This window comes from Salvelinus sp. IW2-2015, linkage group LG22 (assembly GCF_002910315.2).
Source record: "Salvelinus sp. IW2-2015 linkage group LG22, ASM291031v2, whole genome shotgun sequence".
NCBI lineage: Eukaryota > Metazoa > Chordata > Actinopteri > Salmoniformes > Salmonidae > Salvelinus > Salvelinus sp. IW2-2015.
Genome location: NC_036862.1, coordinates 26334651 through 26350152, shown reverse-complemented (window position 1 = coordinate 26350152; position 15502 = coordinate 26334651). Strand labels below are relative to the sequence as shown.

The window sequence follows — 15502 nt, the reverse complement described above, 5'->3', positions numbered from 1 at the left end:
CTGACCCATAAGAGAACAACCTGGGCTGTGACCTTGCCCCGCTCTCCTAACACTCAGCTAATGACTGATGTCCCCACTCCCTGACCACGAAAGCCACTGGAAATCGCATTGCTACCTGTATGCTCACCAGACCAAAACACCCCTCCCCTTAGCAATAGTAGTATAAATCGTTAACTATTTCACTATCAGTTGTAAATGTGAGCCATGACACCACCTTTAGATTAAACAAATGTAGAATAAAAAAAAATAATAATAATAAAAAAAATAATAATCAACACTGAAATTACAAAAACAGCAGTCCTAAAGGCCCCAAAACAAAAAATCTGACCAGAAGAGCACACTTGATCTTCACTTCCCCCGGTGATCTGCTTCAGGCTGATCTTGAGGTTAACGGGTCACGACACCAGTGTAACGGCTCATCGACAAAGGACACAGTGCTGTTCTCTTTCACAGTTTATTCTGCAGACATACACACAACACAATGTGTAAACTTCAGAGAAAATCTGTCATGTAATCCCCAAAGTTTAACAACTCTTTTGCTTTATATAATGGTAGTAGATATGCATGTTATGCATCTGTAACAACATGACTACAGAGGAGCGCTCAACTTATAATATTCATCGGATGGCCATAACACAGCAGATGGGCTACACGTGTACAGTAACATTGTTCCATAACAGTTCGGGAGCACATACCTGCAGACCTACACACACACAACAATGTGTAAACTTCAGAGCAACTGCATATGCCTCATGAAATCCAAGTGACATGAAATAAAAATAAATGTACACGTCGAGGGGACACCTCATTAGCAAGGAAAGTACAGGACGGACGCTAGCTAGCCTTTAGCGTACAGCAACGTGCTAACTTTGTAAATGTCCATAAAATTGTAAATACAGGACAACTCTAACACATGCCAACATCGATAGTGATAAAACAATATAATTTTCAACCTAACATACATATGGAACCTGCGTGATCATGCACATATATGCAGTTGGCGCCACAACTATATACAACCTGTCTGCTTAATTATGACAAAACTCATCCAACTAAGAAAGTCTATTTCAACCCTGTTACACATGCTCGTCGTCACCAGGATCTTGACCTGACTGGAGCTCGGCGTCGTAACCGACTTCAATGGACAAATGCTCAACGTCGAAGGACACTGGCATGCTGGAGAAGTGTGCTCTTCACGGATGAATCCCAGTTTCAACTGTACCTGGCAGATGGCAGACTGCATGTGTCTGGTGTCGTGTGAGCGAGCTCCCCATGGTGGTGGGGTTATGGTATGAGCAGGCATAAGCTACGGACAACAATTGCATTTTATCCTAGGCATTTTTGATGCACAGAGATACTGTGTCGAGATCCTGAGGCCCATTGTAGTGCCATTCATCGGCTGCCATCGCCTCATGTTGTTTCAGCATGATAAATGCACAGTCCCATGTCGCAAGGATCTGTACACAATTCCTGGAAGCTGAAAATGTCCCAGTTCTTCCATGGCATACACACTCACCAGACATGCCACCCATTGTTACATGTTTGGGATGCTCTGGATCGACGTGTACAGTCGTGGCCAAAAGTTGAGAATGACACAAATATTAATTTTCACAAAGTCTGCTGCCTCAGTTTGTATGATGGCAATTTGCTTATACTCCAGAATGTTATGAAGAGTGATCAGATGAATTGCAATTAATTACAAAGTCCCTCTTTGCCATGCAAATGAACTGAATCCCCCCAAAACATTTTCACTGCATTTCAGCCCTGCCACAAAAGGACCAGCTGACATCATRTCAGTAATTCTCTCATTAACACAGGTGTGAGTGTTGACGAGGACAAGGCTGGAGACCACTGTCATGCTGATTGAGTTCGAATAACAGACTGGAAGCTTCAAAAGGAGGGTGGTGCTTGGAATCATTGTTGTTCCTATGTCAAGCATGGTTACCTGCAAGGAAACATGTGCCGTCATCATTGCTTTGCACAAAAAGGGCTTCACAAGCAAGGATATTGCTGCCAGTAAGATTGCACCTAAATCAACCATTTATYGGATTATCAAGAACTTCAAGGAGAGCAGTTCAATTGTTGTGAAGGCTTCAAGGAGCCCAAGAAAGTCCAGCAAGCTCCAGGACCGTCTCCTAAAGTTGATTCAGCTGCGGGATCGTGGCACCACCTGTACAGAGCTTGCTCAGGAATGGCAGCAGGCAGGTGTGAGTACATCTGCACGCACAGTGAGGCGAGGACTTTTGGAGGATGGCCTGGTGTCAAGAAGAGCAGCAAAGAAGCCACTTCTCTCCAGGAAAATCATCAGGGACAGACTGATATTCTGCAAAAGGTACTGGGATTGGACTGCTGAAGACTAGGGTAARGTCATGTTCTCTGATGAATCCCCTTTCCGATTGTTGTTTGGGGCATCCGGAAAAAAGCTTGTCCGGAGAAGACAAGGTGAGCGCTAACAGCAGTTCTGTGTCATGCCAACAGTAAAGCATCCTGAGACCATTCATGTGTGGGGTTGCTTCTCAGCCAAGGGAGTGGGCTCACTCAYAATTTTGCCTAAGAACACAGCCATGAATAAAGAATGGTACCAACACATGCTCCGAGAGCAACTTCTCCCAACCATCCAGGAACCGTTCGGTGACGAACTATGCCTTTTCCAGCATGATGGAGCACCTTGCCATAAGGTGATAAAAAGTGATAACTAAGTGGCTCGGGGAACAAAACATCRATATTTTGGGTCCATGGCCAGGAAACTCCCCAGACCTTAATCCCATTGAGAACTTGTGGTCCATCCTCAAGAGGCGGGTGGACAAACAAAAACCCACAAATTCTGACAAACTCCAAGCATTGATTATGCAAGAATGGGCTGCCATCAGTCAGGATGTGGCCCAGAAGTTAATTGACAGCATACCAGGCCAGATTGGAGAGGTCTTGAAAAAGAAAAATACACTGCAAATATTGACTCTGCATCAACTTCATGTAATTGTCAATAAAAGCCTTTGACACTWATGAAATGCTTGTAATTATACTTCAGTATTCCATAGTAACATCTGACAAAAATATCTAGAGACAGTGAAGCAGTAAACTTTGTGTAAATTAATATTTGTGTCATTCTCAAAACTTTTGGCCACGACTGTACTACAGTGTGTTCCAGTTCCCACCAATATACATACATTTCACACAGCCATTAAAGAATGGGACAACATTACACAAAACAGCCTGATCAACTCTATACCAAGGAGATGTGTCACCCTGCATATGGTGGTCACACTAGATACTGACTTACTTTCTGAAACAACGCCCCTACTTTTTATCTTTTTGAGGCATCTGACAAACAGGCATCTGACAAATTTGCATTCCCATTCATGTGAAATCCAAAAATTAGGGCCTAAGAATAGATTTCAATTGACTGATGAACTAACTCAGTAAAATATTAGAAATTGTTGCGTTTATAAATATTTTTTCAGTGTATAATCAGGATGTTTGAATAATGAAGAAAAGGAAAGCTGCACACACGGAGCTCAGATGCAATAAATGTATTTCCAATGTTGTTTCAACCAAGTTGTCTTCATCAGGGTAGAATGACAAACACTGCAGGTGTTATAAGGTGCACCTTATATAGGGTTTCAAAGGACACAGGTTTCTGTTATCATGGCCGGCTGTGGCAGGATTTCATTGGTCCGTTTACAAATACCAATAGTACATGTAAAAAAAAAAAAGAAACATGAATGGATAACATACAATCATGGATTTAATTAGACTACAAACACAATATTATTTATAATTGATAGCAAAAACACAACCCCAGGAATTGTTTCATATCAAAGTTCCGACTGAAGGGAGCGAGGGCCTTTAAATTAAAAGATCCAGGCGGCTTCACCTCTCCTAGGTTGATTGAAGTGTTCGATGCCAATATAGCGAAGGGACAAAATAGGGTAGTTCGCTTCCAAAATGTGGTCAGCGACTGGGTACGTTGAGTTTTTCACCTAATGGTTCTACGATACTCAGAGCTTCGTACTTTTAGTTTGCGCTTCATTTTGCCCACATTTTTACCAAGGACAAGTTATAAGATAAATAACTGCCTTAGTGGAGGGTGTGATAACACCTTTGAATGGGATCTGTTTCCCCTGTTTGGGGGTGTTTAAAGGATCTACATTTGTAAGTGCCATTGCATTGAACACTTGTAGTTTCCATCCAGTAGAGGGGCAAGGAGAAGTTCTGCAGGGGTATTTTGGGGTGTTAAAGATAAGTTTACCAATTGATCTATGAGATTTCTGCCCTTTCATAGAATTTTCTTTACATCTCAGCCATGTTTCTGCAGCTTTGTGATTGTTTTTTGCAAATTCTTTTGATTCGACAGAATTGGCTGTAGGGCAAACCGTTTGTCAAGGGAAGAGGGTGACAGCTATCAGCCCTCAACAAACTGGATCAGTGRGTTTCTTGTAAAGATCAGTGTATAGAACATTATCCTCACAAATAATCAAAAGATCAAGGTAACTGATTTGACGTGTGTCAGATTGCATAGTGAATATCAGGAGCTCATAACAAGAGTTAAGAAAAGTATGGAACGCCTAGAGCCGTTCTGCATCCCCCTCCATAGAACAAAAATATCAATGTCCTGTTTCCGAATAATAATGTTGGGCAAACAAAATTAATAAAAATAAAAGAGGATTGACAAGACTGTTTCTTCATGTAACCCACATACAAATGAGCATAGTTAAGAGCCATAGGGGATCCCATAGCAGTACCCTTCATCTGGATAAAGAAATAATTTTGAAACATGAAAGTTGTGAGTACTATTTCAGCCAATGTTATAATGCATGCACTGGAGGGTAGTTCATCTGGGTCACATTGTAAGGCTGCTTTGATGTATAAAACCAGGCTATTTTTGATTTGTGGCAAGAACATTGTGGGTGGCAGTTGAGTGCACCTTTCAGACACAAAAACACTAGCAACCAATCATGTTTGTGACAGAGAAAAACCTGTAATTGGCCATGTCGGAGGCTTTATAAAGCGGTACAAATATTCAGCTAATGCTCATGGCCAGTGCCGATTTAAGAATGTAAATCTTGGTGGGGGAAAAAATATATATAAAAAACTAATTTTGAGGGGGGGGGGGGCATGCCAGCCACTACACAACACTAAATAATACATTAATTGCACTATAAAACGGTGACAAACAGTGCCCACAAACTGTTAGGGCCTACATAAAACAGCAGAGTCCCAACATCTTACCACTGCTACACCTGGCTATCAGCGGAGCCTTGTTCGGCAGGAAAAGTTAATTCAGCCTCATTTACTGCCTTTAAAAAAAAAAACATAGCTGATATGGCTGACTTGCTTAAACAAATGTGGTTTATACTGACAATTGAGATGTACAAACTATGGCATAAGAGGACAACAAGCAGATAAGAGACAATCCGTAATTTCGATTAAGACATTAATGAGCGAGCTTGGACAGATGTAGTCAATATAACAATTTGTTCAGCATTTTTTAAATGTACAGCGACAGAATTCAGATCATGGGCCGTTCTTACAGTGTTCTCCCTGTACACCAAGTCAGAACCGTAGGATATATAAAGGGGGCATGAGCAGACAATGAAAGCTCTTACAATATTCAATCATTACATTTCTCTAAAAACAGGTTATAGGCTACATGTGCACCACAAAGTCAGAACAGTAGGCGAAATGAGGGGAAAAATAAACCAAATTATTAGGGTGAGGCACATGGGCTACTAACAGCTTACTACACAACATACACTTAGTATTACTTTCTTAGCTACAGTATGCATATCTCCCTGGCATATTACATTACTTATGCAGCAGCATACAAGACATGTTTGGACTTTGTCATCAGTCTGGCATTCTCTGGATTTATGGGGCTTTCAAGACAACTGGAAAAAGGTTGAATTATGACATCAGTGATCTTCAGGTCATAGTTCTAGAAAAAGAGGCCCGAGTTCCCGATTTACAATTCCGAGTTGGATGAGCTTGGAAAAAGAGACCCTTAAACCCAGAATTGGGACCACACATCTACTCCACTGAATAGCAGGCTAGTGATTGCTTTGCAATGTTTGCAGTTAGCCACTGATTCCTTCCATACCACTCATTGTTGAATTAGTGATTTCCAGCTTGTTGTGTAATGTTTATGTCCAATGGCCGATGAGCACCGATGTCATCTATAATTTCTCTTCATATGACAAGGATTAAAAAGGATTTGCCAGTAGATTGTCGACTTGATTCATGATGACTGCTAGCTAAGATTTTGAAAGTATGTTGACATGATCAGTCCAATCAAAGCTACTGTAGCTATAATGTGATTTTATCGGTGGCCAATGACCTTGAGCCTTCTTGGATGGACACTTCTAATGTAACTATGGCAGCACACAAGGGGTTTGAATTGTTGAGCTCTACCCTTAGATTTGGCGGTGACGTAGTGTCACCATGAGTGACAGAACACTAAGCCAATCAAGGCGCAACTAGAGAACATTACCAATCTCTACACTCCGTATTTTCCGCTGGCTGCACCACCACAGAAAGCATTGAGCTAGGCTGAAACACCTGCATTTTGGAGCTGCCTTACTCCAGAAAGCAACACACACAAAAAAAAAAGAGACCATGTTTATATGGGGCTTTATTAACTCAAAGATTTTTTTGCAAACTGATATGTGACACGTATTAATGCCAAAATAACATGCAACCAAAACAGTCGCCACTGCTCAATTGGCCTGGATAGCGTTCAACCACATGAAATAAATGGCATGTTGGGTCCACAGAGTTCAATGTGCATATGGAATTCTTGAAATGCTTTGGTGTGACTTGATTTGCCCCAAAATATGATTCTAAGTCAATCCTGTTTCCAAATTAACTAACAAAATAATTAAACACACTAAAGGGTGAACAGCTAAGGGAAGGGCATATTTATAAACCCACATAAATGAATAAATTACATAAAACACAGAAGAGCAAATTCTTAAATCTGTGTTGTCACAAAATGCTCCCATCTGTGTTGATCCAATAAGTGGTTATGTAAGGTTTATGTCATTGTAATATGACACACTGAAGAAATAAATGTAGATACACCCATTTCACAATCAGACTAGTCCTTCACTCCACATAGCACTGAAAGCTTCTTCTATCAGGGGCTATTAGGCTCCAGAGTGGCGCAGTGGTTTAAGGCACTGCATCTCAGTGCTAGAGGCGTCACTACAGACCCTGGTTTGATCCCGGACTGTATCACAACTGGCCGTGACCGGGAGTCCCATAGAGCAGCGCACAATTGGCCCAGCATTGTCCGTGCTAGGGGAGGGTTTGGCCGGGGTAGGCCGTCATTTTAAAATAAGAATTTGTTCTTAACTGACTTCCATAGTTAAATAAAAAATGTATAAAAAAAGCAAAATTCCAAAGCAGGAGCCCAGGTTGTCCATAAGACAATTGTGGGCAACCTTGAAGTGTCTTCCAGAGGGAGGAGCCCATTTAATGAGAGGCTGTTGGCCTCAAACACGCTCTACCAGCCTCTCAAGGATATCTCCACGCTGTAGCGAAGGTTGTGTACAGAGTATCTGTCTGGTGCACTGTACGGCTACTAAAGGTTCCTGTATCTCTGGTAGGAAGGAAGAGAAAATTTAAAGCAAACAGCTAGCTCTTGTTATGGTCATACCTCATTAGATAGATGTTGTGCAGTTTTCCAGAATGAAGCTGACATTCTCTCCTCTTGTTAGGTTAATTAATAAACCACTAACATTTACATCTACTACTCACATACTGTGCAACGGAATCCAGAGAGCTAATCATATTATAGATCATGAGTAACTCATTATGCAAGGATGCTGGGTCTAAATAACATCCATAGTCATACACTGTAGATTTACTAAGATATTAAAAGCTATTCATGGAGAACATGAAACATCCACAGGAGAGCAAGCAACATAGCCCTGTCGGAGTGACTGCGAAAGTAGCCAAGCACTCTGATAGCTTGTCTATTGAAGTGGCTCTAATTGCAACTTCAGACACCCACATGTTGGTTCATGGCTTCTCATACATGTCTGCCTTATTAAGACAGCAGAGTTAGCAGGAGAAGAGCTTAGGGAAAGATCAAGCCCCATCTTTACAGCCCTGTTGATCCAGGCTATATTTGGCCTATGGCTGCTAGCTATGACATTACGTAATTGGGTTTCATTAATTAATATTTACAAATATTAAGCATGCGTCAGTCTTTCTTCCCCAAGGGCATAAGTGTACCTCCATCATGCTAATATGGTGTGAAAACAACAAAACCAGAGGGAGAACTACATCCTGCTTCACTTCAAATCCTGTTGTTGTTCAGGGTAAAAGTAACCCTCTAGGTCTGCGCTGGGAACACAACTCTTAAAACAGAGATGCTACACCCCCAATCCTGTTTCCTATCTTTTTCACAGTATACACAAATCAGGGGAGACAGAGTGTACCTGTTGGGTATGGGTAGTAGCATGGGTAGTATAGTTGGGTATGGGTAGTAAGGAACTACTATAGCTGGCACACAAGGATACATTGGGACACCGTCACACAAATTTGTAGRGGCTGCTTACCTTTGGGGCTGGTTGCTATGCACTGAGATTTATTCATGAAGCTTTCACTTCTTATACCATTTATATAATGGAGTGGATCCAAAAGCCCTTGAGAAGAATTTGAGAGTCATAAGGAGAAAAGTTTGGCTACTCTTGGCATGCTGTCAAATGGTCTTTGGATGACGGACTCATAATAATGCTCTCAGTCCTAAACCTGTAGTCTTCCATTGACTCTTTGTGTGCATGTTGTGTGCTACCGTCTCATATAATATATCTGAGACAGCGCCTTTGCCTGGCAGCTGCCCTTACAGCCCATGTCTCATCTCAGTGATGGCATCAGCATGTCCCAGAAGCAGGACATTATTCAGTGATATGACTCAAGTCAGGCTGTGTACTGTACAGTAGTAGGCTGTGGGCAGACACTGTTGTTGTGGTTTTATCATCCAGACCAGAGAACATTTTCATTAAGTGCAGCTCTGAGAGGGTTTGGGCGAACCTGCAGCCCTAATGTTTCACTAGCTAAGTAACCAGGGGGAGGAGGAACTGGACACATATCACTGTAAGCTATTTCATTAACTGTTGCCTTTAGAGGGGTGTTTAGCATTGGATTAGTAAAACACCAAGCATACCAAGTGCTCTGAATTAATKAAACTTAAATTAATTGAAATAGCAGTGATTTGTCATTACAGAGAGTAAGTGATTTAATTCCAACCTGTATCAGATTGATCAGTCAGTGTGAAACACTCTGGTGAGGCAAGTTAAGTGCGGAGACTGCAACCAATATGTTAAGCAGAGGCAGCTAGCTCTGGCAACTCTGTCTCGCTCAACCCCTGAGGCACACAGTTCTCCCTCTTTCTGCCTTTGATCAAATGCAATTTGTGGAGGATCCCTATTTTTTTACAGACTCAAACAGAGGCCTAGGAGGACACATTCAAACCACTGTCAAGTTCAAAAACAACTTGGGAAAGTATTGGCATTGATAGACTCCAAAGAGAGATTGAGACCATGCATTAATAGCCTGACTGAAAGTGGAGACCAAAGTCAAATAAGACCCCTGCTGCTAACATGATGATGCAACAATGTCCTCAATGCACCCCTGTAATACACCGGCGTCTATCTATCATGTGTCTATAAAGTATATATCTTTTTTTTAATGATTTTTGTTTAACATGACTGTGGTCTCAATTGTASCAGAGTAGTTCATGTTTTTGACATCAATCATCCTGTCTCATGGACATTAATTTCAAATATTGTAGTACTTATCCTCTGTAAACATTTCATCATAGGATTGCCAGTCTCTCAAAGGATCATAAGAAATCTTGATGTCCTAAAGTAGCCTATGACGTGGATGCTCACAGTGACTGAGGCAGCTGCATTGATGTTCCATGAGTCTGTTGTCCCTGTCAACAGAACACTTAAGACATCTGGTGGAAACATGCATAATAAAGAAACCTCAGGATATGTGAAGCATATCACTGAATACACTTCACACCATATGGCACCAGTGTGCTCTGACAGAGACTCAAAAAGAGTTTGATGGGAGGGGTGTCTGAGGGATAAAATGTAAATTACACAGGCACGCACAAACACGCACGCCAATGACATTTTTTTTAATTGTTTTTTAATTTTTTAATAATTGTGAGTTATATTTCCATGGGTCGTAAAACTTCTGKATTTTTAAACGAAAAAATTGATATAGCGTAACGCAAAAAAAGTGGAAACATATTTTAAGCAAAAAGTTGAATACTTGTATTGCAAGCCAAAACAAACGATATAAATTATTTTTAAAAAGGGAGAGCAATCTGCTCTGCTTTTTTCACTTTTCCTCACCCATGCTTGCATTTCTTAGGTCTTCGCCTTGAATCACATTTCTATGGTTACAATCTTTTTTTCCCTATGCTTTTATTTTTAAACCCTGTTCATGTGTGGGTGGGATTTTGAAGAGACAAACTAAATTGGTTACTGTTGGTCAATACATTTGGAGTGACAGTTCAACAACCACATCCAAGTCCATGAACTCAAAATTCAAACAAACCTACAGTTGTTATTAACAGACTTGCCTAGTTAAATAAAGGTCAAGAACAAATTCATATTTACAATGACAGCCTACAGGGGAACAGTTCAGGGGCAGAACGACAGATTTTTACCTTGTCAGTTAGTACCCACCCATGCTGGCAGCTACAGCCTGGCGCTAGTTTCCCCTTTCATCTGTGGCTAAAACTTGTAAAAGAAAGGGATAATTAACGTGTAATATTGGTCACCGTGTATTTCACCGTGACATGCCAATTATTAGCTAACGTTACTGCTCACGGGAAGCACGACAAGCCAGTGTGAATGACCAGTGCACCGGTTTTGTAGAAGTGCCTCCCGATGGTTGTTGCTTCCCACTGGGCAGCTGTATGGTCACATGTCGCCGGCAGTAGCTATGACCAATATGAGTAGGTTGGCAGCATACATGAGAAATAACTTGTAACATTGGTAGTGACCATCGAGGATACAGTATACTGTTCAATGGGGAGAGTATTGGTGTAAATTGGAACAGCAACAAAAAACGAGGACAAATCTTGACGTCAGTGATCTTCAGGTCGGAGGTCTAGAAAGTTGCCAGAGTTTCTGATTACCTTTCAAAATGATTTTTCCCAGCCAGAGCTTGTTTTTCCCCTCCTTCTGAGTTCCCAGTTATTTTGAGTGCGGCATATGCACTGCAAGCCGGCAGTACTGCACCGTGGCACAATGCCATTCGCTTACCGAGCACTACTGTCCCGCAGTACGGCAAGTGATGTAGCTAGGTAGAGGGTGGAAAGCGTTGATGATGCGTTCTGTGGGTGTGGTCGTTGAACTCACTCTAAATGAATTGACCAATAGTAACCAATTTAGTTCTCCTAAACCCCACCCAGATGTAAACATTGGTTCAAAAATGAAAGCGTATGGGACAAAATATTGTGACCGTAGAAATGTGATTGGAAGAGTAGACTTGCGAAATACAAGCATTGGTGAGGAAAGTTTAACAAAGCGGAGCAGATTGGATGGAAATCTGGTTACTTACAAGCAATCTTTTTGTGAGTAAAGTACATAGAATAAAAAATTATGACAGGTGTGATGCAAATTTTCCAGAGAAGGTGAGCTCTTTGAGTCTGTAAAATGAATAATGGGAGAAATGTCAGTGGAAACGCTTTTATGCAAGGACCGATATAATAACCATCGCATCAAAGTAAACTTGAAGTCACGCTATGACATGTGTGGTACTCCCACTACAGCTTGTCGGGAAAGCATGCAGTTTATTAAACTACAGATTAAATAAAGTTATGAACTTCACAGGGTGGTGTAAATTATGAGCTTGATGCTCCTTTCCAATAAATATCGAGGGTCTTATGATAATTGATGCTTGGCACACAAAACCAACTCATCATGTAGGCCATACAGTGGAGTTGGCTAAAAGGTTCTGCCTGGTCAATCCGAAATCCGCAGTGACTGTACAGCATTTACTGTGATAAAGCCTCCGCAGAAGTCAGATCATTCATACTTATTGCGTTTTGTGGAGCAGAGCTGTTGTCAAGTGTAACTTGACTTATTCCGTCCCTCTCCTCGCCCCTACCTGGGTTCGAACCAGGGGCCCTCTGCACACATCGACAACAGCCACCCTCGAAGCATCGCTCCACAAAAGCCGTGGCCCTTGCAGAGCAAGGGGAACAACTACTTCAAGGTCTCAGAGCGAGTGACGTCACCGATTGAAACACTGTTAGCGCGCACCCCGCTAACTAGCTGGCCATTTCACATCGGTTACACTCACCCCCCTTTTGACGTCCTTTTCCACAGCAACCAGTGATCCAGGTCAACAGCAAAAACAACAATAAAATCCATCATTTGGTGTTATGTTGATGGTGTTAGAAAAGACTGTTTCATGCACCGCTCCAGAATCTTCCATAAGTGTTCAATTGGGTTGAGATCTGGTGACACACACACTTTAAACCCCTATGCCCCTTTGAGAACCAAAGTCACAGATCTTTTGTTCTAACCATGGTAGCCAAAATAACGGGAAACTGGTTAATTGTTTATATTTTTAACATAACCCTAAGCATGTTGGGATGTTAGTTGCTTAATTAACTCAGGAACCACACCTGTGTGAAAGCACATACATTGTATCCCTAATTTACTCAGTGTTTCTTTTATTTTGGCAGTTACCTGTACTTGATGCATCGGCTACGCATACAAGTTGAGAAGATGAAGAGTTCATATTGTGGATTCTCACTTACCTGATGCGGTACAGATGATTGATACCGTCAATAGCAGGACATGGGTGCTATGTTTCTCCATATTCTTGTAGTTTGTCATTTTTGCSTGGTGACAGGTTGGTCTATGGCCAAACTGATTTTCAACCCTCTGTCACATTCAGTATCCAAATGTATCAAAGAGGTAAACAATTAGTGCTTACTACGAGCTCAGTTGGATTTTTTCAAGCGGTTAAAAACCCCACCGAACTTTGACAACAGCTCTCCAGACCCCATGACAATTTCGCATGAAGAAATATATTGTAACATCACTTCGCCCCAACACATGCACGCAAAATCATAATGAAATCATCTTGTAGCGAAACGTCCTCAGCAAGTCATTCTACCATAAAACAAGAAATCGATACGTAAATATATTAATCTTCTCTAAAATACAAACAAGACAGCTTCGTCTGAGAAGTTGCGCTCCCGCTCGAATCTCTGTATGTGTGCCCTGTTCCTGGAATAAGAGATGACCAGTTTACGAATGTCAACTGACGCACATGCTGAACTGAGTAAACATATCTCCGCTACGAAACCTTCGCCAATATAAGGAGGTATTCTTAAAGAGACAGGAGCAACATCTGTGCAGGCTCTGATCCGCCTGATCCCCCTTCTGCGCTACGCATGGCTAGATGACAGTGAGATGATTCACAACCTAAAGGTCTGCGTTTCAGCCATGTCAATCTTTACAGTAATTGCAGGTGTCAGTTTCCTTAGACCCCAATTTATATGGTCCTAACATTGTATGGCAAAGCAATTATAGGTAATTCAATAAACATAATCCTAGCCTGTCAATTGGCTGAAATGATTAATGTCATGTGTTGCCTTTARGTAGGCTAAGACAAATGGATGAAAACTACATCGCAGAGGGCACATGTTGTTATTGACCAACAGAACTGTAATCAAGGGGATAATTATGAGGATTGTTATGGTGGTGACTTCAATCATTTATTGATGATCAATAAGTTATTGTTGCTTCTCCTCCTGTTGGAAGAGAATTCTAATCATAATGATGATGATAAAGGATAATGATATTCTGCTGCTGCTACAGTACATGTACCTCTGATGATGATGATGAAGATAGCCTTCCACTGTGATAAACAGTCCAGAACAACTCAGCCCTTTAACACTGCCTGCCACAGAGCTTCCACAGGCCCCAGATTCCATAGTGATTTATTAAACAGGTGCTGGTTCACACCCACTCCTTCCTCTCATTGATCTGCAATCTGCCTCTTGCAGAGCCTCTGATGCCTATACTCTCTGGGGAGGACACACTGCTCCCCAGGGCAGGCTCCATCTCTCTGCCCCCACCCTACTCCACCCCAGCCCGGCCCAGCCTCTGTGTGCCCCTGGCCCCTGACTTCTCAATGCATTGTCTATATGTCTCTTACGGAGAGCCCAACATGATGGAGAGTGCGCATGGAGAACCAGGTGCCTGCTCTCCCTTTGTCCCCCTGAATGGGGCTGGAAATTGGGCTACAGATGAGAAGTCCAGACGCCTGTCCCGGCAAATGACACAAAGAGAGGCCACAACGGCATTAACCCCCAGCTCCAATGGAAGCGTGGACCTTATCAAAGTCTACAAAAGCTAAACAGAGCAAATGGAAACATCTCATTATGAGTCCTAGTGGCGTCAGTCTAGATTTAAACAACAACTGCCACCAGTGGACACTGTCTTCAGGTGGTGGAGGTTCTTTTTTATTTAACCAGGCAAGTCAGTTAAGAACAAATTCTTATTTATAATGACAGCCTACCCCAATTGTGCACCACCCTATGGTACTCCCAATCACAGCCAGATGTGAGGCAGCCTGGATTTGAACCAGGAACTGCAGTGATGCCTCTTGCAGTGAGATGCAGTGCCTTAAACAGCTGCGCCACTCGGGAGCCCAATGTTATCAATGCACTCATGTCTAATTCTTATGGATTTCATACATGATGCACTCAAAATAAATACATTACCTTTTGTGCCTTTGAGGGAAATGTATTCTGATTGGAAAAAGCTCATTTTTGCTCATGCATTATAAAAAAACTCCATTACCTGAGAGCAGTTGTGGTTGTTTATTTAAGATTCAGAAACGTGCATTTTGGTAGACGCCATTTTTATATATTTGGATTCAACTATAAAATAATAAATGTTGTTAATTGTAATAACCAAGAGTCCCTCAGCATGGGGTAGAGTATGTGGATGGTGGGGAAAGTGTGGCAGGGTACAGATGGTGGGACAGGCTAGTCAGTGTGACTCCGGTAAAGAATGTGAGGTTCAGTTGTCCAACCTCTGCCCAAGTCTTGATCTCATGTCTCTCAGATCCCCGTTTGGCTCCATACCATAACCTGGAGACCCAATCCAGAGACTAGACTACAGACAACTACATTTTCCCTTTTAAACAAACTGTATATTCCGACATGAAATGTACAACTCTAATGACAACTTAAACAACTCTCAACCCTGGCACTGAACCCATCACTTACTTACACTCACTAACCTAACGCCTGAAACTAGATCCCCTACATACTGGTCTTAACATGCAGGAAACAAATATTGTGAGGTTCTCTTCTGTACTGTTCAACCAATCCAGTAAAAGTGGAGGAGGAGTTCAGATGGAGTGCCACCTTGTAAACGTCCAAAAGCGGAAGTTGTATCACAGGCTCTTTCAATTTCCCCTGAAAACTGGAACATCCGGTTGTTGGGGA

General features: G+C 41.9%; 1 protein-coding gene across 1 annotated transcript in view; it reads right to left on the bottom strand.

Moving 5' to 3' along the window:
- Positions 1-13368, bottom strand: part of LOC111949384 (roundabout homolog 2) — an 86006-nt gene extending 72638 nt beyond the window's left edge. Inside the window, exon 1 of the mRNA XM_070434197.1 lies at positions 12794-13368. Within this exon, the coding sequence (XP_070290298.1) occupies positions 12794-12872 (79 nt within the window). The 5' untranslated portion in view covers positions 12873-13368. The remainder of the gene's footprint in view (positions 1-12793) is intronic.
- Positions 13369-15502: the final 2134 nt, after the last annotated feature.